Genomic DNA, 23,990 nt, shown 5'->3' on the forward strand with positions numbered 1-23,990 from the left:
TACCTCCAAAACCCTTAAATGCTCAGAGGCAATTATACCATTAAGATCTCTCTTTCCATGAAGAGATTATTACATTTCCCCATAATTAGTATTTCCTATTTATTGAGCCAGCCTGTATTCAAAAGCACATCTCTCCTGCTCACTCTGTTTTACTACCCTTTGCTCTCTCCAGAGCTGTCCATAACTCTTTTCCTTCCTGCAGGTTAATATAGTTGTTTTTCTTGGTTTCTGTCCTACAAACTGTTATTGGGTAGCAATTTAGGAAGTATTTTTAAAAATTTATTCTTCTCATATGTAATACATCCTGACCATAGTTTTTCCTCCTTCCACTTCTCCCAGTCCCTATCCCCCACCACCTCCCCTCTCCCAGTATCCATTCCTCCTCCTTTTCCCTTCAGGAAAGGGTAGACCTCCTAGGGATATCAACCAAACATTGCCATTTTCTTGTGGAGTTAATAGGTATGATTTTGAAAAGTAAGAAACAAGGAAAAGAGTTTGGATTTTGTAGATGGCAGAGTGGAAGTCTCTCACTGTTAAAATGGTGAGAGGAGGGGAAGGCTTGCCTCTTTTCCTGTGATAGGGACTGGATGGAAATTAAGATGCCAAAACCTACAAGTAGAAAATTCTTGAGAGTAGAAAGGGAGAGAAATAAGATTATGGTTGGACTTTTCTTTTCCTCTTGTTTTTTATCTTGTCTTGCCTGCTTTACTGGTCCACCTTGGAAGGGATCAAAGTTAAGACCTTAGGGTCCACCTAAGCGGTATACTTGTGTGCTGTGAGAAACCCTAGGGTACAAGGTTACTGTGTGTGATTTCCAAGAGTCTATAGGGCACTTGACCAGGTAAGATACAAGTGTGTATGTATGTGAGAGAGACAGAAAGAGAGAGAGAGAGAGAGAGAGAGAGAGAGAGAGAGAGAAAGAGAGAGAGAGAGAGAGAGAGTTACATGCCAGGATATGTATCTAGTGTCAATAGCATCCCACAAACACCAGGGAAGTTCAGAAACATGATATATCTAATTCAAAGTGAGGGAAATTTTAGTTGGTCTTGATTGAATCTTTGCAATTGGAACAGGGAAGCAAGAATGTTTTAGAATGTGCAAAGGTGTGCATATGGGAAGAAAGGAGATAATGCGAGAGAAGGCTGGAGAAGTAAAAGGCATCGTTCTTGATCTAAAATCTTCAGCATAGTGAAGCAACAAAGATAATACTCAAAATATTGCTACCAGAGTTATTTAAGGAGAAGAGGGAAAGGCTTAGGTTTCTGTTATACTTAGAGAGAAATAGTAGCAGAGCAGGGTGCTCCCTAATTTCCAGGGCGGCTTCTTAGTCATCCTCATCCAATCCTCTGGGACCCATTTTAGCCTGGGAAAGCTGGGTAGACATGAATATTTAGATAGATGGATGGGTGGATAGATGAAGGAATGGATAGTTGTGAGAGGAGGGATAGCTATACACACTCATACCTTGTATTTTTCCACCTCATATTTACTGTCCTAAAAACCTGAGCGATTTCTCTTCTTTGTGGCTCACAAATTATATAATGTGGTGATTAAATATGCCAGACATCCAGTGAATGTTTGTTGGATAAGATTATTGTTACCCCTTTATGTCAAATCTCCAAGGTATAAAAGGTCAAGTAGCTAAGAAAACAAGTCAGAATCAAATGTCATGACCTTCTGTTTCAGAGGTCCCTCAGTCCCCAACATGCTCACACTCTTCCAGATGTGTGTAACTGAAATCTGTGTTGTCATGAGAGAAAATGTCAGAGTCACCAGAAGGTTTCAAGTTCAAACAGGAATCTCAGGATTTGTGGGATCCTCAAAGCACATCTGCCTTGGTACTCTTAGGTAGGAAGTGTTTAGACGTTCTTACCAGGACAAAGAGCACTTTCACAACTAATCTCAACTTTAGTTCTGTACATGAGAATAAGACACATGAACTCCCTCCTGAGAGTCCATCCTCGGCCTCGTAACAGCCCTCCTCACCACACTTGACAATGGTTGGAAGGGGTCATTCAGAAAACAGATGAGTCCTATATAGACTTGCGTGAGACCTATTCTCTCTTTTCTCTGGAAAATATCTAGAAAGGACACAGAGTACAAGGTACAACTCACCCGAACAATATAGAGGAAAGGTTCAAATGCAGGATGACGCTCTTTCCTCCCCTCCATTAAAACAGAAAAGAAAGAGAAAGAGCACAGCCTAATGCAGTGATGACTGGAATGCACACTCGCTCAGCATTGCTGCACGGGTGTGTGACCTCTGGAGGACTGAAGCTTCATGCTCTATTCCATCCCTGTCCAGTAAACCCCTAATTCCAAGGCACAACAAATGCAAGAGGTGACCCTGAGGAACATGAGGCCGGTTTATGACTTCCCTGGAGGACTTGGTCCATCCGGCAGTGAGTGGACTGAGACCTCAGCAGAACATGGAGACAGACTGTCGCCACATGGCTCCTCTCTGTGACTCATGTGCATTCTTGCAGTTTTAATTAGTACATTCCGTATCCTGTCTACTCGAAATGAGAAAGGAAATAGAAATTGTTGGATAAGAGTGCATTTGAAAGCCTGTGGAATGCTTGATATTCAGAAAAGAAATACCAACAAGGGGATAGTTAGGGAATTATGAAAAGCTTCTGTGGACCAGTGTCCTGAGTTACTGTGTTTGTTCAGGCTTGTATATGCAAAAAAAGTTCTTTGGCTTTGATAATAAGCAGAAACAGCCTATGACATGACCACTGTAAACATGATTTCTCTGAACTTCTCGAATATCTGTCAACACTTGATGCAGCCCGGCATCTACAGCTAAATGATAGTAGCTTACGGATAACTTAAATTCTTGTTTTTTGGTGTATTTCATAGAGAATCTACAGTGGGAAAGTAGCACTGTTATAATCAAAACATTGTTTAACTTTGAAAATAAAGTGTTGACTTTCTCCTACATTAAATTTAACATGTTTAATTTATATCACATTAATTTTAAAAAGACAAAGGTTAGCACACCAACTTTCAGCTTTAATCTGATATGTATTCTGATGTTACTTGGTGCAAGGGGAATGTCATGATACTGTCTGTCGGGCAGAATTCTCACAACTAAACCCAGACATATAAAGGGTTTCATATGTGACATAACGTTATAGCATTGCCGCCCAGCACAGGTCTCCTATTGCCCAGTCCTGAAACAGAGATTCTGAGACTGTTCTTTTTAATCGACACTGTAGAAAACTCCTACAGGTCAGTGCTGTTTAAACAACACTCCTTGCCATAGACACAGAGACAGGCACAATAAAACCATCTTTAAAATATGCAATAACATTGATCCCTTATCGCTTCCTCTTCTGTCTTTGATTCCTGATCTATCTAGATCTGTACCCTCTGGTTCCAGGTCACTGTGCAGTCAGAACTATTTTTTCATGCACACAGAGGTGGTGATTTTTTTCTTCAGTAATGGCTTCACAGTGCAGCTATCTGTGCCCAGTCTTGTCTACCTCGGAAGCTCTATAAGTTTAGCTTCCCCTTGGCAGCCTCCAAATGATCTGTGACAAAAATCCTAATATTTTGTTATTTGGAACTGAATTGTCTCAATATCTTAAAATAACTAAATGCCCAATATTATTTCCCTTGCTTTGTCTTCTCCTCTCATTAGGCTCAAAATAGCATTCACCTAAGAGGTAGTAGGAATGCTATGAAATTCTTCTGTAACACACAACTACTGCTCTAGGCTTTAAGAGGAGGGTTGGGCTGCAGATCATGGGTGCCAGGACTCCACTACTTCAGAGCTCCAGTTACAAAGATGGAAGCTATTCTCACTCAAGTTAGGCCAGATTGCCTTGGTCTTTTGACAGTCTGTCTTTGGAATGTTCTGTAATTGCTCTGCCAACTGGGTTTCTTTTGATTAACCTGAGAGTGTTGAGGCCAAAGTTATCTGCCTTCTCTATTACTACGATGTTAGCTAATTTGGGTTGAATCTTCAATAATGATGGTTTTCTGGCCTTGGTCTCTATGTGTATTTTCACGGGGAATACTGGAAAGTTCTTGCTGTATGGGCCATAGATTTTAACACTGCTAGGAGAGTTGTAAAAGAAATGAGTATGTTTTCAGATGGCTGTGACCCAATAAGAGAAGCCTGCTCATAAGTATAATCATGGCATGACTGAGGCCAGACGGTGTGCAAAGGAACAAGAAGGAAGAGGAACTTGGTGAACAGTGAATAGTGAGTGGGGAGTGAGGGAGAGGGACAGTTCCCAGCCTTGACACCTGTGGGCAGCAGAGTCCACAAGTTACTCAGTATTTCTGAGTCTCAGGTTTGGCATCATGAAAAGGAGAATGCTTAGATTACCTTCAGGATTAGATGAGGCATTTGTGCACATACCTAGCACACTTGGCATACTTTCTAATACAGATATTATATGGAGCTATAATATAGTGTTCAATAAATTGTAGTAATTGTGTCTTCTGTGATGTGGGATAATTTTTAAGTAAGATTATTCACATGTTCTTATCATAGCTTGTCATTCTGTATTTAGTCATTTGTTATCTGCTTGCTTATTCAGTCTCTTCTTGGTGGTTCTATGGAGAAGACAATATGAAGCTGCAGTGTAGAAAAACCTCAGGTTTTCGTCCTTTGGAGACTAAGCAGTGCAGCTGTGAGAAGAGTGTGCGTTGTCACAAAACAGGACTAGTATCAAGCTGGCACATTTCTACCAAATAAGCTATGTCAGTGAGAACTCTCACAGGGTGATCCAAAGTTCTCCATCCACAGTCCTGGCGTCTTCGTTTCATTAGCTCTGTGAATGTGACCATGTCTGCATTCTTCTGGATCAAGATTTCTGTGCATCCTCGGGGCCCCATTCACTGCAGCAAACACGTGGTGTAGGTGCCATCTTCTGTGTGCCAGCTCTTCTTTTTTTAATCTGAAAATAAACTTTTAATACAATATAGTCTGATTATAATACAACATATTCATCTCAAATCCTTCCCTCTACCCCACCTACCCAAGCTCACACCCTTTCTTCTTTTTTTAAAGATTTATTTATTATGTACACAATGTTCTGTCAGCATGTACACCTAGATCTCCCTATGGTTGGTTGGGAGCCACATGGTGGTCCCTGGGGATTGAACTCAGGACCTCTGGAAGAGCAACCAGTTGCTCTTAACCTCTGAGATATCTCTCCAGCCCCACTCCCTTTCTTCTTCAATCTCTTTTGGATACAGACAGGATAATAATAATAATAATAATAATAATAATAAACAATTATAATAATTATTCTATGTAATTATAATATAAAATATAATTATAAAATATTATATCTAAATAATATTCAATATTTTTTAAACAGAATAGGACAAAACAAACAGAAGAAAAAACCCAAAGGAAAAGCTCAAGAAACACATTAGACACACAGAAATTCTATTAAAACAAAAAATCAGAAACTATAATATATATAAAAGACCCAAAAGGGGGTTATCCCTGACAAAGCATTGAGAAAAAGAACCTCCAAAAATACCAACAGGCTATTTGGGGGCATGACACCTTGCCTTAAGAGTGCTGTGTATACCAAGCGAGACTCCATCGGCAAAGACTAATCTTCCATTTGTGAGCCGTAATCAGTTGGAGACAGCATCTGGCTTAGGGATGAAGGCTTGTGTCCATATCTCCTCTCAGTGCTGTGTTAGACCTGTGCAGGCCCTGTGCATGCTGCCACAGTCTCTCTGAGTTCATGTGTGCGTTGATCCTGCTGCGTTTAGAGGGCCCTGTTTCCTTGGTGTCTTCCATACCTGCCATGTGTCTTACAATTTTCTGTCTTCTCTTCTGAAAGATTTCCAGAGCCCTGAGAAGAGGGTGATGGAGACACCTTTGTTAGCACTGAGTGCTCCAAGGTCTCTCACTCTGTCTAGTGTGGATCTCTTCATTTATTCCCATCTACTGCAGAAGGAAGCTTCTCTGATGATGGCTGAGCAGGGCACTGATCTTTGAGTATAGGAGAGTGTCATCAGGGCTCATTTTGTTGCTGCATTACTTTAGCAGGACATTAGTGTTTGGTTTTCCCCTAGGTCCCAGGCTTATCTAGTGTCAGGTTCTTGGCCACTCTCATGAGAAGTATAAGGGAGAGATTCCTATCTCGTAAAGTGGGCCTGAAGTCGAATCAGGTATTGGTTGGTTATGCCTGCAAGCTTCATGCCACTATGGCTCTAGTGCGTCTTACAAGCGGGTCACCATTGTAAATTGAAGGGTTGGTAGCTGGGGTGGTGTTTGCCTTTCTCTTCTGGTAGTGTGCAACGTACCTTCTCGTGCCATGAACACTGGTCAGTAGGCAGTGTGCCAGCTCTCCTTACAACTTCCTTCCTTCCTTTATTTCTTTTGTGTGTGAGAGAGGCAGAGAGAGAGAAAGAGAGAGAGAGAGAGAGAACGGGAAGGAGAGGGAGAGAGAGAAAGAAAGTCAGTCAGTCACTCAGTCTCTCTTTGTAGGGCCTTATCTGGCCTGGAGCCTAGAATTCACTACATGGAACAGGCTGGCCTTGAACTTGGGGTGATTCTCATGCCTTTGCTTCCTGAGTTATGAGATTACTGGAATGTAGCACCACCTCCAGCCGCCCAATTTTTCTCTTTATCTTTCCAATGACCTTTGCCATCATTAGCAACAGTGTCTCCTCATGTTATTGATGGAAAATTGAAACCAGAGTAGTCAGGTCACTTGTCTCAAACTTGAGTTTGAGAGAGAAAACCAACCGCAAGAGCAAAATTACAGAAATTGTTAGTGTCAGTTCTTGGGTCTGTTTGTTTGTATTTCAGGAAAAACAATGAGTACCTTTATTAAAGATATCCAAAAAACCTTTTCCTAGCCCAACATAGCACCATGAGCATTGGGTCCAATCGCCGGATAGGGAAAAAAGAAGTAGGAATTTTAGGACAAGTGGGAATAACATCCAGTAGGAGCTTTTGACAAAGTAATAGAGAACGAGAATAAACAAGAATAAGAAGGGACTAGAGAGATGATTCATTGGTTAAGAGCACTGGCTGCTCTTCCAGAGGTCCAGGTTCTATTCCTAGGACTCATATGGTGATTCACAACCATCTGTAAATCCTGATCCAGAAGATCTGATACCTGTTTCTGGCATCCTTGGATACCAGGTGTGCAAGTGGTCCACAGATATGCATGCAGGTAAAAAAAATAAAATAAAATAAAATGTAGTATTTTAGACTTGCAAAATATCTTTGGGAAAGGTTAGTGTTGTCTATCTTCTGAGATGGAGGAATCTTTGGTCTTGATGCTTAGAAAATGAAAAAATACAAGAACATAAGCACATTTCTTTGGCTCCAATAGGTAATGTTGCCTGTGAGTTATGAGCACAGGACTACACTTAATTAGCATATTCATAATCTGCAAAGAGGATACGGTGAAATCCCTATGCTTTCCCACATAGTGAAATGCCGAGCTGGCTAATAAAAATGCAGAAAGACATCACCAGGCTATGTGAGTGGGCAGAAGGATGGCAGATGGGCGCCTGCATGGACAACTGGAAGATGAGGAACTTAGGGAGAAATAATCCAAACGATTCTCCCAAGATTAAAGGGATTTGAACTATCCACCACAGCAAAATTAGAAGATTTCACAGTCAATATGCGCCTTTGTTTCATGTATATATTTATATTCCCACTGCATCTAAGAGGTCAGCCTTCCATCACATGTACTGGAAAGAACATCTCAAAGACAGCATTAAAAGCAGAACACAGTATCCTGCTCAAACTGACAGCCATGGTTGGTGGAGTCCTGGATTATTCTGAGCCATGTTTTTCCATTTATCTTAAGCAATCATAATAAAGTCTGAGAAGGTCCAGGTGACATGATTGCTAGCAGAGATTGCGTATCGAATCACACTTGCAGACTCAGCCTGGGAAAGTGGGAGTTTATAAAAACCACGGGGCTACGGGCACTCGACTTAGTTAGCTTTTACCATGTAAGAGGAGTAGGACATAGAGCTATTTCGAACCTAAATCAGGGCCTAGCAAGCTGGCTGGACAAGCAAAGGTGTTTGCTGCAAGCCTCACATTGTTCAGTCCCCTGGAACGCATGGTGAAAGGGGAAGATCAACTCTGGCAAGTTGTCCTCTGCCCTCAGTGTTGTGAGGTAGCATCATGTAGCCCATATACACATATATATGAAATAAATAAAAATTTTTTAAAAACTTAAACCTAAATTTTGCAAGACAACCAATAAGTAGCAAGTAGGCAAAACTTAAGGTAGCATAATATATATTTACATAAGCATGTGTATATATATTATATGTAATAAATTTTAGCTCCTGCTCTGTAAAACTTGATAGAAATGGAAAAGTTCTTTACAGAGCTAGACTCTAGGTATATGTCAAGAGCTGTTGCATCCTGAGGTGCACATAGATACAGAGGGTGAAAATATATTTATGAGTGTGTTCATAATTCATTGTTTTAAAAAGTAGTATTTGGAGATGTGCCCAAAGCTTCACAGCATTTACCTTTGAGTAAAACAAGCTTGAGAATTAGATAAACCTGATTCAGATCCCACAGTCTTCACACAAGGGCTCTTGGGTAAGTAACTTAGCTTATGTGCACCACAGTTCATCTGTAGGGCAAGAAGCCCTTCATCCAGAGAGGGACGAAGGTAATGGCTGTCCAGCACTCAGGACAGGACTGGGGACCAAAGGCTCCCTTTGATTTCTACTCCACAGGTGCTTCTGCAGTAGTGTCCTTGCAAGCACCATCCCTGGACTCTAAGTTACCCCCAGGGAGCAGTACTTTCAGCTCTTCTAACTCTAACTTGCCGTTTTTTTCCTGATAAGTCTCACCCCCATCCCCCTACCCACCTTGTTTCAAGGCTTGCTTTGGGCATTGCAGAAATAACAGCGATGAACAAGTGCAGGGGTCCTGCTCTTGGGACCCCACCTAGGAAGGGCTGGTGCATAACACAAGCATTTCAACAAAGTCATTTCAAAAAATGGCCAAAAAAAAAAAGAAGAGATGACAGGGTTGAGTTGATGGGCAATGGTATGGTGTTTTCAGTGGAGCGGTGGGAGAAACTCTTCCTCAGGAGACAACATTTGAGTAACAGAAAAGTGGTTACCTGAAAGTCTCCAGGCAAACATTTCAAGCAGATGCTAGAGCATACTGGGAAGGAATGAGGCAGGAGGGGAAAATGTAGGGACCCCGGTGAAGATGAGTGTGTGTGTGTGTGTGTGTGTGTGTGTGTCTGCGTGTGTGCTTGTGCACATGGCATTGCAGACATACAGGAGTAGTCACTTGGGCCAATATGACTGACAGTCCGGGGTGGTAGGGAGGAGATGGATAGAGAAGGACAGACTCCACCAGGCCCTTAGCCAGGAGGCTTGGAGGGAGCTTTTCATTCTAAGGGCATTAGGAATGCAGAGGGTTTGGGGGCTGTCATTAGCAAGAGCTGGTTTGCCGTTTTCTAAGTGTGGAGTGGGAACCCTGGGGCCCTCTCTGCTCTTCTACCCAAGTCTTTTCCCTCCACTGTCTCTAGACTGAAGTGTGCCCCTGATTTGATAACCAGTCTCTCATAGGGGAGGGCTAATGTTGCATAAACTTCTTTGTATTGTTTGTGTTGTAGTGCATATACAAATTCTCTCTTTTTTTTTCCTCAAGTAAAATAGTTAACCCAAATCCATGTTGTTTCAGGTTTTAAAAATCAGTTTGATTGGCCACAGGAAACGCATTTTGGCATCTCTGGGAGACAGACTGCACGACGAGCCGCCACAAAAACCCCCTCGGTCCATCACCCTCAGGGTAAGCACTACCACGTCCATCTTCCTCTCTTCCACTCTCCTCAAAAAGTGTGTTGAGAAATAAGACGGCTGAAGACATGGGAGAGGAAATGCAGGCTGTTTTCCTCACCACTTGCCTTATCTGTACAGAAAACGATTGTGTTTGGTTTGCTCACTATATACAATCCAGAGATTTACAGATGCATTATAAGAGAATTCAGTTTGATTGACCACCACCTTTACAAGACCACCCCTTCATCTATAGTCTCTCTCTCACTCCCAAGAGAAAGGAAATGAGTTTCTGTCAGATTCCTCAAACCCACAGAAAAGTAATCGATCAAGAACCACAGTTAAGTTTTTTTTAAAAAAAAAGCAATTTAAAATTAACCTCAGGGTCTAATGTTTTTCAAGAAATGAAAAAAAAAATGACAATTTTTACCCACTTCAAAAAATTAAGAATGGAGACCTTAAAATTTTATTTAGTAAACTACAATTGTTTCTTTCAGCTATATTTTAGAAACATGGGGTAGAGAAACTGTAAAAGGTAAAACAGAAAAGAAAAGTGAGGAGGAAGGGGCTGAAAGAAATCTAGAAGCCATTCCATGGCAAGACAGTAAAGACAAAGAGCATAGCTGCCCAGTCTGTCCTGGAGCTCACCCAATCTCCTCTGAAGCCCGTTAGGAAGCAAAGGTCTCCTTGAGAAGCTCAGTTCTCTGCTTCCTCCTGCACTTGCTTGCATCTCAGTCCCGTTGCAAATGTCAGAAGAGGTAGCCACAGATGATGAGCATAGGCCTTCGTGCATGTGCCCCTGGGGAAATCAATGGCCCTGATAGACCACTTCAGGGAACCACAGGCTGTAGTCAGTGTGACAGGGGCTGGACAGGACAGGAGTCAGCTTTGAAAAAGAAAATAAAAATAAACAGAGCCTGTGAGATGATGTCCTCCCCCTGGGAGCCAGGAGAAAGTGACCACTGGGGGCATTGGGATATGCTAGGATAGCTACAGGCTGCTTTAGGGTTTGGGAAATAAGGGAAGCAGATGTAAGACTCATACTTATCACTCCAGAAGAGAGGGGCCCTCCAGGAAATTAGAAAAAATTGGGCTAGAAAGGGATTTTTATCTTGCCTCCCCCCTTGTGGAAGGAGGGGAGGCTCTGGGCATCGTCGGTTTAACTGCATCAAGAGGCCTATTCAGAGGAGTCGTTTCCAGTCTGCTCCCAGCCTTTTCCTTCTGAGCCTGTCACCCTGATTCCCAAGAGGAGACTTAGGAAAATAACAAATTAAAGATGGGGAAATTCTAGCAAAAAAAATGGATCTAACTCAGCCGAAGAAAGTCACAGGAAGGTGTGGCCTGGAGGATCTGATGACTCCAGTGGCTTTCGAGCACTGGAGCTCGGCCTCCCTGGCCTTGTCTTCCTTCTGGCCAGTTTGCAGCTAGAGTTGTCTTTGCTGTTGAGAAGCACCTCTGTCATATGCATTGCTCTGCAGTCTGTACGTCGCGTGACTTGCTATGTTGCCTAGTGTGTCCACCTCCCAGCCCTGTTGTCACACCACACTTCGGTAGAGATCAAGACCCATCTGGTCCCCTGTTAGCTTCTTGTAATGGTGTCCACCACAGTGAGGATGCGTTGCCCACAGTTCCTCCCCTGGAAAACACGTGGGGTGCCCCGTTGAGATGAACCTCCATCCTGAGATCATCCAGAGTGTTGGGTTAAAACAAACAAACAAACAAACAAACAAAACACCTGATTATACCTTCAATCTTTGACCTGAAATCACTGGGAGGCAGGACTTTGTCCCTGATCAGACCATTACCGGAAATAACAGTAGAATGTTAGCAATCCCAGCAGATGAGTGAAAGCTACTCCCTCTCCCCTTTACCCTACCCCCAACTTTCCATCCCCAGTAGCTTGTTGTGTTCGTATTTCACAATTTTTGAAACCAAAGGCTAGCCACAAAGAGCATGGTATTTATTTCATGATGTATTTCCATTCAGGAACCCAGTGGTAATCACAGTCCTCCTCAGTTGTCTCCATCACTTAGCCAAAGCACTTACACCACTGGTGGCTCCCTAGACGTTCCTCACATTATCATGCAGGGCGATGCAAGGAGGAGAAGAAATGAAAACTACTTTGATGATATTCCCCGATCAAAGCTGGAGAGGCAGATGGCTCAGGTAAGGTACTCAAAGCCTGTGATGTGTTTGCCTTTCGCCCGCAGCGGGTAATATGTTCAAGGCTGGACGGTGGCTCGTGACAGATGCCTACTGTCCATGCCTACGCTCAACTTTACCACTTTGTAAAGTGTGCTGTTTTCTGGGCCTTTTTGATCTAGCTTGAACCACCCCCTCTAGGAGATGGGTGTATGCATAGACCACTGAAACGCGTTCTCCGTGAATTAGCTACATCTGGTCTCACTGCGCTCAGAAAGTCTTTGCAGAAAAACTGGGTCAGAATCAAGTCACAACATCAATGAATAATGAGACTCTACATTTTAGATGCAAATTGGTTGGATGACAGAGCAAAAGTTTGCGGGGAAAAGATTAGCTTCATGTGAGGTCATTTCCTCCCAGCCTTACGTAGAATTACCCCAGTGAGAGTAGTTGCAACACCTCACATTATCACCTTAAACAGCTAGAAATGACAATGCCCCCTGACACACAGATATTTGAAAAGAGAGCTGCGTGTGCCCGCTCTTCCCTCCATGGTACACGTGATCACCCTCCTCATCACCCTCCTCTGTCCCTTGATCTCTGCCCACAAACTTGAGTCAGCCATAGCTAAACAGTGACCCATGTCCATGTCAGATAGGTAGCTAGTTCTACAGGATTGTCCCTCAATGTAGAGATACAGATGTATCAATGGCTATGGGCACAATCAGCTCGTTGCAGCCTCATTGTAGGTGCAGCCCGAAGTGCTGAGACTCTTTCTCCTGCCTCCCACACATGAGCTGAGAACGCAAAGGTGAAAATTTTGACTATAATTGTTTTGCCTTAGTTGTTATTTTTTTCTCAACTGTTTAGTGAGATTATGTTTTTGAAAGTCTTTGGTACACGCTCTGTGTTTTAACCCAAGGAAGAGCCATGCAAAGAAAACATTCTAGAAACCATGACTAGAATGCTTACAATGCCTTGGTGAGAGAGGGCCTGCTTTACTGTGTCTCAATACTAAATTGTTCTCAGGGGTGGCAGTGTCGAGACTTATCTTTGTTTTTTTGTTAAAGAGGATGGAATATTGGGAGAGGGGAGAAAAAGGATAAGTTTCCTATTCTCCGTGGTTGGGTATTATCTTTAAATGTGCTGCTTTTTCAACTGAGCTTTTTTTAAATAAGGAGGATGGAAGCTTCCCTCCCCAAGCCACTCTTTCCTTTCCTCTCTTAGTATTTGTGGCTCACCTATGTGGTTCAGTTTATCAAATGACAACATCTCAGAGACATGGCTTTCAACCTTGAAGCACGTGGTCTTTATATAGTCATTAAAATTCAGTCATTCCTGGACCCTTGTCTTCCTGGGTAAGGCAGGATGGGTCTTTAATGAGCATTAACTACTACTGACTGAATCACCTTCGGTAATGAAAAGAATTACCTGTCTCAGCTACTCCTATCACTTGTGAAATTTCTCCACATAGGGCAGAGTCTTTTCAAAGAGGAATTAATTACTCTTCTACCTGTGTCAGAGCACTCAGAGTAACCTAGCAAAATCACTCCGGATCCCAAGCAAGGCCAGCAGTACTTTTTGATAACTCATGTCTCTTTCCTGTCACTGCATGCTGAAATGCATCCCTTTTTAGGACTCGACTTGCCTTGAGAAAATTGAATGAACCTTTATCTGGCCAGGTGAGGAAAACCCAAAAGCAGAGGGCAGAGTGAGATCAGCAGGTTGATGGGCTTCGGTAGAGCATACTTATGTACCTCGAGGGTCCAACTAACAGCGATCGAATGACTGATGGAGACAGGGGCTCCATCAGCAGCCCGGAGCTTATTAGAAGAAGCCTTCTGGAATCCTGCAGTTCAATATCACACTTCAGCTGCAGAAAATAGAAGAAGAGTGCCACCGGAATCAGATCAATAAGGAAAAGAGATTCTGAGGCTGCGATTCTCTGGGCTGTATTCATTTCAGTTTCTGAATTTGTTTTGAGAAGGTGTTAGCAAGGACAAAACTAGTGGAGATGGTGAATGTGCTGCTTAGGAGGGTGTTGTTCCAAACCTTGAACCATTCAAAGTATGAAGTCCTGGTGAGTGTGTTGTTAGAATAGTCCCGTTTACCTGAGTTTAAAGGAAGTCAGCCACTCAGTTGATGTTTTGCTTTGTTGTTTTTCTTAATCATTCCCATTTGGAGTTGGGGTCATTTGCTGAAAAAAAAAATCTTGAAATCCATTCGCTTGTTTATGTTTAACAGGCTAAAAACACTCGTTCAGACCATATTCCCTGCACGCATATCCTGCGCTAATTAACTTGGGTTTCAAAGGATTGGAATCAGCAGTTAAAATCCCTACAGGCCAGCACCTTTCCAACCAGCAGTGTGGTTCCTGCCTCTTTCCCCGAGGGTCTTTCCAAAAAGCCTTACAATTGGGTAGGTTACTCCCTCTCTATTTCCCATAAAATACAGAAGTCTGCCTCTCCATTCGCCTCCTTTCCTGCTCGGAAGAAGGGAGGCACAGTGGAAGGACAGCCCAGGACATGGCCTGGCGCTTAGAAACCCTTCTACATCTTCCTGCTGTCTACTACAGGGATTTGGAATGCCAGCCCGAGGCCAGAAACCTCTAAGTTCTAAGCGGTTTCCGCAGTTCACGGGGCTTTTATACCTTTTTATACCTGTGTATACTTTCATACACAGTAAGATACCTTCTTGGTGTCTGCCCAGAAAATCTACTCTAAGTCAGGAAGTAAATTGAAATCAGTATAATATGCATTCTGTACTAAATTTGTTTGTTAGTGGAAATTGAAAATGTAATGCTAAGGGACTGAAGAGTTGATTCAGAGGTTAAGAGCACTGGCTGCGCTTCCAGAGGTCCTGAGTTCAATTCCCAGTGACCACATGGTGGCTCACAACCATCTATAATGAGATCTGGTGCCCTCCTCTGGTGTGTAGGTGTACATGCAGAGAGAACACTGTGTACATAATAAATTAAATCTTAAAAAAAAAGAAAATGTCATGCTAGGGTAGTATTTGATTTTTTGTTTCCAATTTAAAGCAATATGAAAGATATCTGTCTTGGGCCAGCAAGATGGCTTAATGGGTAAGGGCACTGGCCAACAAGACTGACAACTTGAGCTTCATCCTTGGAACTTACACGTGGAAAGAGAAAACCAACTCACCCTTGTCCTCTGTCCTCTATATGTACTATGACATGCTACTTGCTTTCTTTACCTCTCTCTTCCTCCTTCCCTCTCTCTTTGCCTCTCTCTGTGTTTCTGTCTCTCTCTGTCTCTCTATGTCTCTGTCTCTCTCTCTTTTTCTCTCTGTCTCTATCTCTCTTGCATACATATGTATGTAAACACCCATGTGTGTTTGCACACACACACACACAGATAGATAGATACATACATACATGCATTCATACATGTATACATACATAGCACCTGTTTTGGAATACAGGTGCTTTGCAAATATTGTGACTGCTGTTCGGTTTTATTCCAACATAAGCACTATTCTTGCATCAAATGTGAAGAGCAGAGTTGATTCCAACACCAACAGCACTTTGACAAGTAAGCATCGTGATGCAAGCACATCTAGACAGTGGTTCTTCTGACACACTGAAAAGGTCGTTTCTCCGGCCTATGCTTTTAAACTGAGCTCATTAGCCCAGAAGTTACAAAATGGGCCTCCACCTTCCTACCCTAATAAATAGCTGTTGCACCCACACTTGCATAGTTACACCTTCATGTTTGTGGTGCACCGTGTGCCCTGCACACTGCCGATGTGCACCCTCCACAAGGCAGAAGAGCGTTATGTTCTCATTTCTGTGGAGATGAGACAGTAAATGTAAATACGGGACCTACACCAGATGGAAGAAAATAGTACGACTACTTAGGGACTAATTGCAACACTTGGAAGTTTTCTTGAATGACATTTTGGAGAAGTCAATATGCTCTTGTAATGAGTCAGGGGGGAGGCTGGATTTATGGTGTTTAGGAGGCACAGTCCCCAGACTCAGGAAGAAAAGAGCAGAGTTCCCACATGCTGAGATGCAGTGCTGTAGAGGAGTGTTAATTCAGAACATGGCTGCTCTGGCAAGAGAGCACATCCAAAGACCTTCGAGTTCTGTGTGATCCAGCTTGAATACAAACACGCCTTTGATCTGGGAGACAGAGGCAAGCAGATCTCTGAGCTCAAGGCCAGCTTGGAATAGAGCAAGTTTCAGGTAAAGAAAAGCTTAGGTCCAGGCACGGCAGTACCTGACTTTAATCCCACACAAGGCAAAGTTAGCTTGTAGACATGCACCTATGTTTGAAAAGGATGCCTAATGGAGTGGCAGAAAGGTGATGAATCAGAGAAAGACTTGACAGAATAGGCTAGGCCCAACTCTGATGAGAAGAGAGGGGAAAGGGGAGCTACTTAAGGGGCACTAGAGAGAGAAAGGCGGCAGTTTTGCCAGGATATTAATAGAGAGACAGGTTGTAGAGAGAGAATTTAGGTGAAGACCAAATGAGCCAGAGAATGAGAAGGAGCCAAAAGATTAGAAAAGATTGTTGGAGTTAGTTCGAGGCCAAGCAGAGCAATTCAGAGGCCAAGAGAGAAGCCAGATTGAATAAGTCAGCTGGGAGAGGAGTTTGAGCCAGAATAGCTGAGTTGAACCAGCCCACCCAAAGCTCAGAAAGAACAAAAAAACATTCTAGGCCTAGGTTAGATTGTACAGAGGCTAGAAACTTCCAGGACTAGGCCTAGGTCAGCAGACAGAGGCAGTAAGCCTCTGAGACAACAAATAAACAGGTGAATAAAAATTATTTTTACAGGCTGGAGAGATGGCTCAGAGGTTAAGAGCACCGTCTGCTCTTCTTAGAGGTCCTGAGTTCAATTCCCAGTAAACCACATGGTGGCTCGCACTTATCTATAATGAGTTCTAGTGCCCTCTTCTGGAGTGCAGGTGTACATACAGGCAGAACACTGTATACATAATAAATAAATTAATCTTTTTTAAAAGTTATTTTTATATAAGCTTATCCAGCTGTAAGTCTCAGAGGATAAAAACGTTCTAGGCCTAGTTTAGATTGTTCGAAGGCTAGAAGCTTCCAGGACTAGGCCTAGGTGAGCAGAAGGAGGCAGTGAGCCTCACAGACATTTGAAGCAGGCGAATAAAAGTTCATTTTACACCGTGGCCATGTATAGAAGACTTCCCTTCGTGGAAATTCATAGGAAAAAAAATAGTACTACATATGTCTTCACAAATGAAGATCAGCTCTGAACAGTACGAGAAACACGTTCTTCCTCACTAGTGTCAGCTTAGATGCCACCAGCGGGAAATTCATAGTGTGGAACTCTTGTGTTTTGACTGCTCTCATTGTTATGAAAATAAAACAAAGTCCCATAATGCTGCCTGGAGCATATATTAGACACTCTAAAGGCCTTTTCCAAACCTACCTCATTAGAAAGTTAATTCAGCTGAAAGCCTAACATTTCTTGACCTACGAGGAATTACTTAATATCTACGACTAGATCAATTACTCCCTCGTTTGAAAGTACTTTACATGTATTAGTTGCACAGATCTTCATTCTTTTGGTTCATTAAATGGAAGGAAATAGAAGCATCCACGTGGGGGCCCTATTGCCACCATCCCTGCTGAGCCCTTCTGGGTTTTCCCGTACCCCTCTCTTATTCAGTCCTCCAAACAGTCCACCTTCATGGTAAAACAAGTGGTGGTTTACTGTGCCTCGTGCCATCTGCCTGCTGCCAACCTTCTTCCCCAGTAGCCCCTGATGCTCAATGCTATAAAATAGTTTGATAACAGTTCAACAAGTAGCATCTTTCCGTGTGTTGTAATAGATTGAATATACGGAGGCACAGGTAGCAGAAGAGAAAAGTCACAAGTTCCTTAGTGGAAGCTTCACGAATCAGCACATAGTTGTAGCCAGAAAGCCTGTTAAGTAAAAAGCTACAAGGTTTATGGCAGATAAAGTAGAGACCTTTTCCATCTTGGCAGGATTGAGACTTATCATGCCTGCAAAAAAAGCTTTGTGTGGGTGTGGGATATGCTCTGTACACAGTAGGTCTGACCTGGGTATTTCTTTAAACAGTGCAGCTGTTTTCTTCGCAGTGTCTTCAGTTGGGACTCTGAGTTGATTTCTTTCTGGCTGTGCAACCTGGACTAAGTCATTTTGTACTTCTGAACTTTAATTTACTTGGCTTTAAGATGTGGACAAGGCCTGCTTCTCAGGTTTGTGTACATCAGATAATGTGTGAGAAAAGTATTGAGGCTGGATAGATGGATGCATAGTAGAAGATAGATAGATAGATAGATAGATAGATAGATAGATAGATAGATAGATGGATGGATGGATGGATGGATGGATGGATGGATGGATGGATGGATAGATAGATAGATAGATAGATAGATAGATAGATAGATAGATAGATAGACTGATTGTCTTGTTTACATTTTTATTGCTGTGACAAGACTACAAAACCAAGGCAGCTTATAGAAGAAAGATTATTACAGCTTCAGATTGGTAATTGATGACCATCATGGCAGGGAACATGGCAGCAGGCAGGCAGGTGTGGCACTGGAGAGTAGCTGAAAGCTTGTATCCCTCAGCTGCTAGGCAGAGAGAGAACTAACTGGGAAAGATGTGGGCTTTTGAAACTTTAAAGCCGGTCCCTACAGTGACATACTTCCTCCAATGAGACCACACCTCCTAATCCTTCCCATACAGATCCACCAACTGGAGACCAAGCATTCAAACATATGAACCTGTGGGAGAATTCATCTTTGCCAATTCAAGTTACGAAAGAATACAGCCAAAGGATAGCCTGTGGAGACAACATAGTGTAATATGATTGTATAAAACATTAAATGAAAAGAGGGTACCTTTTCCTTAAGTTAGATTTAGAACTTGCACATGTGTGTGCTGGATGTACATATTCTGGGAGAGCTGCACAGGCAGCCTGCTTGCTGAGGCCGGAAGCTGACACCCGGTGTCTTCTCAGTCACCCACTCTTTTCTGCTTTGTAGACAGAGTCACTCTCTGAGTCTGGGGTACCCTGATTCTGCCAGGCTGGCCAGTAAGCCCCCGACATCCACCCACCTCCTCCTCAGCCCCACCCCTTCACGCAGGGCTTTTTACATGGGTGCGGTGGATCCAAGCTCAGATCCTCACGCTTGCACAAGGTGGACTGAGTTATCACAGCAGCACTAACTGAAATTTAGGACTTTTAAAAAACACACAGTACAGGCTGGACACTGGTGGTGCACGCCTCTAATCGCACGCAGCACTGAGGAAGCAGAGGCAGGGGCATCTCTGTGAGTTTGAGGCCAGCCTAGTCTGCAGAGTGAGTCCCAGGACAGCCAGAGCTACACAGAAAAACCCTGTCTCAAAAAAAAAAAAAAAAAGAAAAAAGAAAAGAAAAGAAAGAAAGTAAAAAACACACAGTACAGTACATAAAACTTTTAACTAAAAAAAATATGGCTACCCCCCAAAGTCACTTATCCCTTTCTTAAAAAAATGAAGAAAGCTTATAATTTATTTACACTGTCCTATTTCTCCTGAGAAAAAAGACTTGTTTTGCTTAGAAGTTCTACCAGGGAAAGATGTGGGTTTCTACCTGGTGCTCAGCATTTTTGGAGTTTATGGTGTGAACCTTCAGAAAATAATAACTATGTTGGAAAAAACAATTTTTATTACTGTCTTACATCAGATACTTTTTCATGTCCATCAGTTAGCTACTCCATTTTTCTTAGATTTTCATCAGAGAGCTCCTACTTATAAAGGTTTTGCCTGTCCATGATTTCAGATTTTTCTTCCTTGCTCTAGAGCAGTGGTTCTCACCTGTGGCTTGTGACCCCTTGGGGTTAACCAGTCCTTTCACAAGGGTCACATATCAGATATCCTGCATATCAGATATTTACATTATGATTCATTATAGTAGTAAAATTATAGTTATGAAAGAGCAATGAACATAACTTTATGGTTGGGGGTCACCACAACATGAGGAACCGTATTATCGGATCACAGCATTAGGAAGGTTGAGGACCGTTAGTCTAGAGAAACTCCTCATATTGAAGCACGGACAGACAATGTGTAACCAAAAGAAGGTGGAGAATAAACTCTGATATCAAGAGCCTCCTGCTTCACAGCTTGTCTGACAAGCAGACACCTCAGCTTCAGAAATGGTTTGAGATGTTGGTTGATTGACACTGCCCTTGAGCCAAGAAGCCAGAATGGTCATTCCTAGTGCTAAAGACCTCACACCAAGCACAAGAAGAAAACAGTGCTTTCAGACTCAGATTTAACCCTAGAGTGCTGTACACTTTCTTTATTAATTTGATCAAGTCATTGCCTCTTCTCAGAATACACTCTTCTTTAGCTCTGACAACTCTGGGGTCAGAAATGCTTATGTGGTTAGTGTCTTTTGTATCTCCACACTGGTTTTTATATAATCAGGAAAAAAAATGGAAGAATAACCTTGTATTATACATCTGGAGTCTTTTGTTCTCTGTCAAGTTCATCAACGAAGCAAATGAGGTAGATGGAGTCTGTCCTGACAGACCTCAGTGAAACCGAAACACCACCATCATTTTTCTACAGAAATTAAAACCAGGCCTTTTTCCCCCTTTTAAGTCAATAGAAAAGATTCTATTTTCAACTGAATAAAGAAATAGGACAGTATTTGAAAACCCTGTTTCAGTGGAACTGACCTTGTGGTTTTCGTAGTGCCTGAGGCTTGCTGACATTGATCAGCTTGCTCTCAAAGACACACACCAGGCTACTTTTCTACTTGTTAAATTTTTGGAATGTTCCTCATTATATTCAGTCCAGTTCTTGAGTCCATGGGTCAGAGTTTCAGCTGTTATAATCTGACCTTGCTAAATTTTTAAAGGGTTGAAGAATTCTATCATTCTCCTCTCCATCTCCCTTTTCCTCTTCTAGTGATAAAAATAAAGAAAAGAGGGTGGGTTTTTTTTTCCCAATATAGAGGAAACAGGGCTGGTGGCACACACTTCTCAAAGTTGATTCTGTTTTTATATGACTAAGGTATCGTGTCAGTAAGGACACTCTCTGGATGGATGTTGAGCAACAACAGCAACGAAATCTCTCGAGAGGGTTCGCACAGAAGGCGCTGTACTGAGTCACATTGCTGTAAAAGTCCTGGTGGTCTTATAACCAGGTGTTTATAGGCATGGGGTCCAATAGCCCCGGTGGCAGTGCAGCAGGGCCACCACACTCTGGTGTTTCCACTTTCTTCCCCTGTGCTTCTGCTTCACCAAGGGGTTGTTGCCAATTAAAATCAGACCTTGGACTTTTTTAAAGTCAGCTGAAAAGATTCTATTTTCAACAGAATAAAGAAATAGGACAATATTTGAAAACCCCGTTTTGGTGGAACTGACCTTGGGGTTTTTGTAGTGCCTGAGGCTTGCTCCTTTGGGCTGGCTCCTTTCCCTAACAGGCTTACCCTATATGTGGGGAATTTCAAGGCCAGTTCCTCTAAGGTTTGAACCCACAACAAAGGGAACTGATCTTTCCATCTTGAAAATGTGGTGTGAGTCTTATCAGCTCATATTGGTCTGGTTTGCATCAGTCACTCTCTCTAAGCCAATCATAGAGGCATAGGAGTGTGTGTGTCCATTTCTATGTGTGCTGTGGCAGGCAGGGAGCGCTCCATGTGGACAGTCAGAGCCTCTTGCCAGAAACAGGACAGAAATAGCCACGGTGGGCAACTGGATAAACTCACTTGACTGTCCAATCATGCCAATGTCCAATAGAAATCAGTTACATGATAGGGATATTGATTTCAGTTTTCATACTTAATTTGATGAGCTTTTTAGACTCGCAGATTTGAAGTAATGGAGTCAAGCCAAAAAAAAAAAAATCCCACCTCTGTCAACTTAGACAAGCTCCTCAGTTCTCTTGTCTGAGTATAAAGCATGCCTCCTTCACCCCACTGTTTTAGAGCACAGATAGAGTAATATTTGTCACAGCAGTTTAGAGACTCTGAAATTATGCATTTGGATTATCTTCAGAATTATTATTATTTCTAATTTTCTTCTTCTTTATGGTTTTTCAAGTGCAACAGAATAAATGCATAGAATTTAGCTGTTTCACAAAACAATTTCTATTTTCCAGCTTGTCAGCCCAAACCAATTCCTCTCCAATGGTGTGAAAATAGTAGTCCTTATGAATGCAAGCAGTTCCTTGCCCACATTATAAGCTTAGCACTGAGACTCCGTGGGAAAGGATTTACGATGCATAGCCATTCTTAAATACATGTAACACGTCAAGATCTTTATGAATTACATGTTTCAAAATGTGTAATTACATTTTATCTACAAGGTATTGTGAAATCAGCATTGTGCCTGGTTGGTGTTTGTACAGAGTACATAAGGTATTAAGACAAAAGGCAATGGGATGCCTTCCCCCTTCTTTATTAACCATGTCTAACTCCTTGGCAGTATTCTTCTGATAAGCAGGATGTGAGCTACGCAGCACTCTGGCTCCTCAGGTTCAGCGACGTCTGCATTTCCATGTCCAACACCTTTAGCATACTGTTAATTCTCCTGAGCTTTTCATGACATTTTCCCAGCCGCTATCAATGAGCGTGAGCCACGCCTACCTCCTCAGCCCATAACAGTGCTAGGTTTTTCCATTTATTTTATTCCCCATCAGGTTGTTTGTCTAGTGACCCTGGGCTATTGAAGCATTTGTGGAATTTGGTCCTTTCCAGCTCTATACTATGCTAAATGAAGAACTTAAATGAAAAGCATACCTTTTAGGTCATCCACCAATGCATCAAATAAAGCCTTGAGCAAAGTGCAGATGAGGGGAAACTATAGCTTCCTTCTAGAAACCTCCTAAATTGACATCATTCAGGGTGAATGAGAGTCTGGGCAACTCTTGCTTTTCCAAATTTTCCATGAGGATGAAATGAAGACATAATGGAATCTCAGAAAATATCTTCTGACAAATAGCCCTGCCTGATGCTTCTTTTTAACCAGAAGCAAGAAACAAATGTTGAACATATAGTTAACAAATGAGTTAGAATAAAGAAAATGACAGCCTCTGTTTGCAAGAAAGGACTATAATGTATATTTTGGAGAGACATTACTGGCAAAAAAAAAAGCATTACTTTGCAAAAATCTGGTTTCTTTGCAGCAACTCATGCTATGATAAAAAGCTGATTGCTGCTTTTCTGAACAAGTTGTTAATATTTCTGCTCTCTACTGGTCTGAAGCATGTTTGTGTCAGTCGAGATGTCATTTCAGCTTTGACATAGAACACATACAATGGCCCCTGTTGCTATAAACAGCGTGATCCCAAGTGTCTTAAATTCAGAGCAGCAGAGAAAACTCCAGTACCTGGAGGGCTGCAGAGAGCACACACCAGCTTTCTGCTTTATCCCCCTCTGTGTTTTTCTCCTGTGAAGAGATTTTACAAATAAGTGTGTCATGCCAAGGACAGCTACAACTGTCATTTTAGTGGATGCAAGCTGTAGATCATATCAACAAATAGATAATAGGAATACGTTAAGCCCATGGTTCTCTGCCACAGCGGCAATGAAAGATTAATTAATGTGCTATTGGCAGCAGGAACAAAGTTAACAAGGAAGAGGAGAAAAGGCAGTGGAGAAAGGAAAGTGTGGGGACACACCTGAGCACTCAGTATCTGAGTTTGTGCCATTCCAGTGGAAACGCACTATTCCTGTTGCATTTGCTTATCCTTGCAACGCCGACACCTGCCACAGTGGGTCCCACATTACAGGGGTTCCTAGGGAAACACCACTTGGCCTGCTTTTTCTCTTCCAAGAATCTTCTCCATCGACAAAGGTCATGACCATGATGTTTTGAAAAGATGGCTCTTCAGGGAGGTAGGGAAAGGATGGGAAGTGGCATTTTCTTAGAGTCTGTCGTCCTCTGCAAATAAAAGAGCTCACCTGAAACTTTCTTCAATAGGGTCAGCAAGGTAGTCACTCCTGTCTTTCACTCTATGGAACTAGAAATAGATGCCAACACTGAACTTGAGGGGCAGACAGTGTGGCTGCTGTGCAGGGCCAAAACCAGGTGCAGTGATGAGGGTGCCCAGCGTTT

The 23,990-nt window shown here is 42.4% G+C and overlaps 1 protein-coding gene across 16 annotated transcripts in view; it reads left to right on the plus strand.

The window, feature by feature from the left end:
* Anks1b (ankyrin repeat and sterile alpha motif domain containing 1B) overlaps positions 1 to 23,990 on the plus strand; it is a 1,054,774-nt gene that overhangs the window by 965,748 nt on the left and 65,036 nt on the right. For 13 of the 16 annotated variants that reach the window (XM_060377911.1, XM_060377905.1, XM_060377903.1 and 10 more), the window contains 2 exons: positions 9,671 to 9,778; positions 11,752 to 11,931. In XM_060377911.1, the coding sequence (XP_060233894.1) occupies positions 9,671 to 9,778; positions 11,752 to 11,931 (288 nt within the window). The remainder of the gene's footprint in view (positions 1 to 9,670; positions 9,779 to 11,751; positions 11,932 to 23,990) is intronic. The other 3 variants (XM_060377912.1, XM_060377910.1, XM_060377909.1) reach the window with 1 other exon arrangement.

The sequence above is a fragment of the Meriones unguiculatus genome, chromosome 2 (genome assembly GCF_030254825.1).
Source record: "Meriones unguiculatus strain TT.TT164.6M chromosome 2, Bangor_MerUng_6.1, whole genome shotgun sequence".
NCBI classification, from domain to species: Eukaryota; Metazoa; Chordata; class Mammalia; order Rodentia; family Muridae; genus Meriones; species Meriones unguiculatus.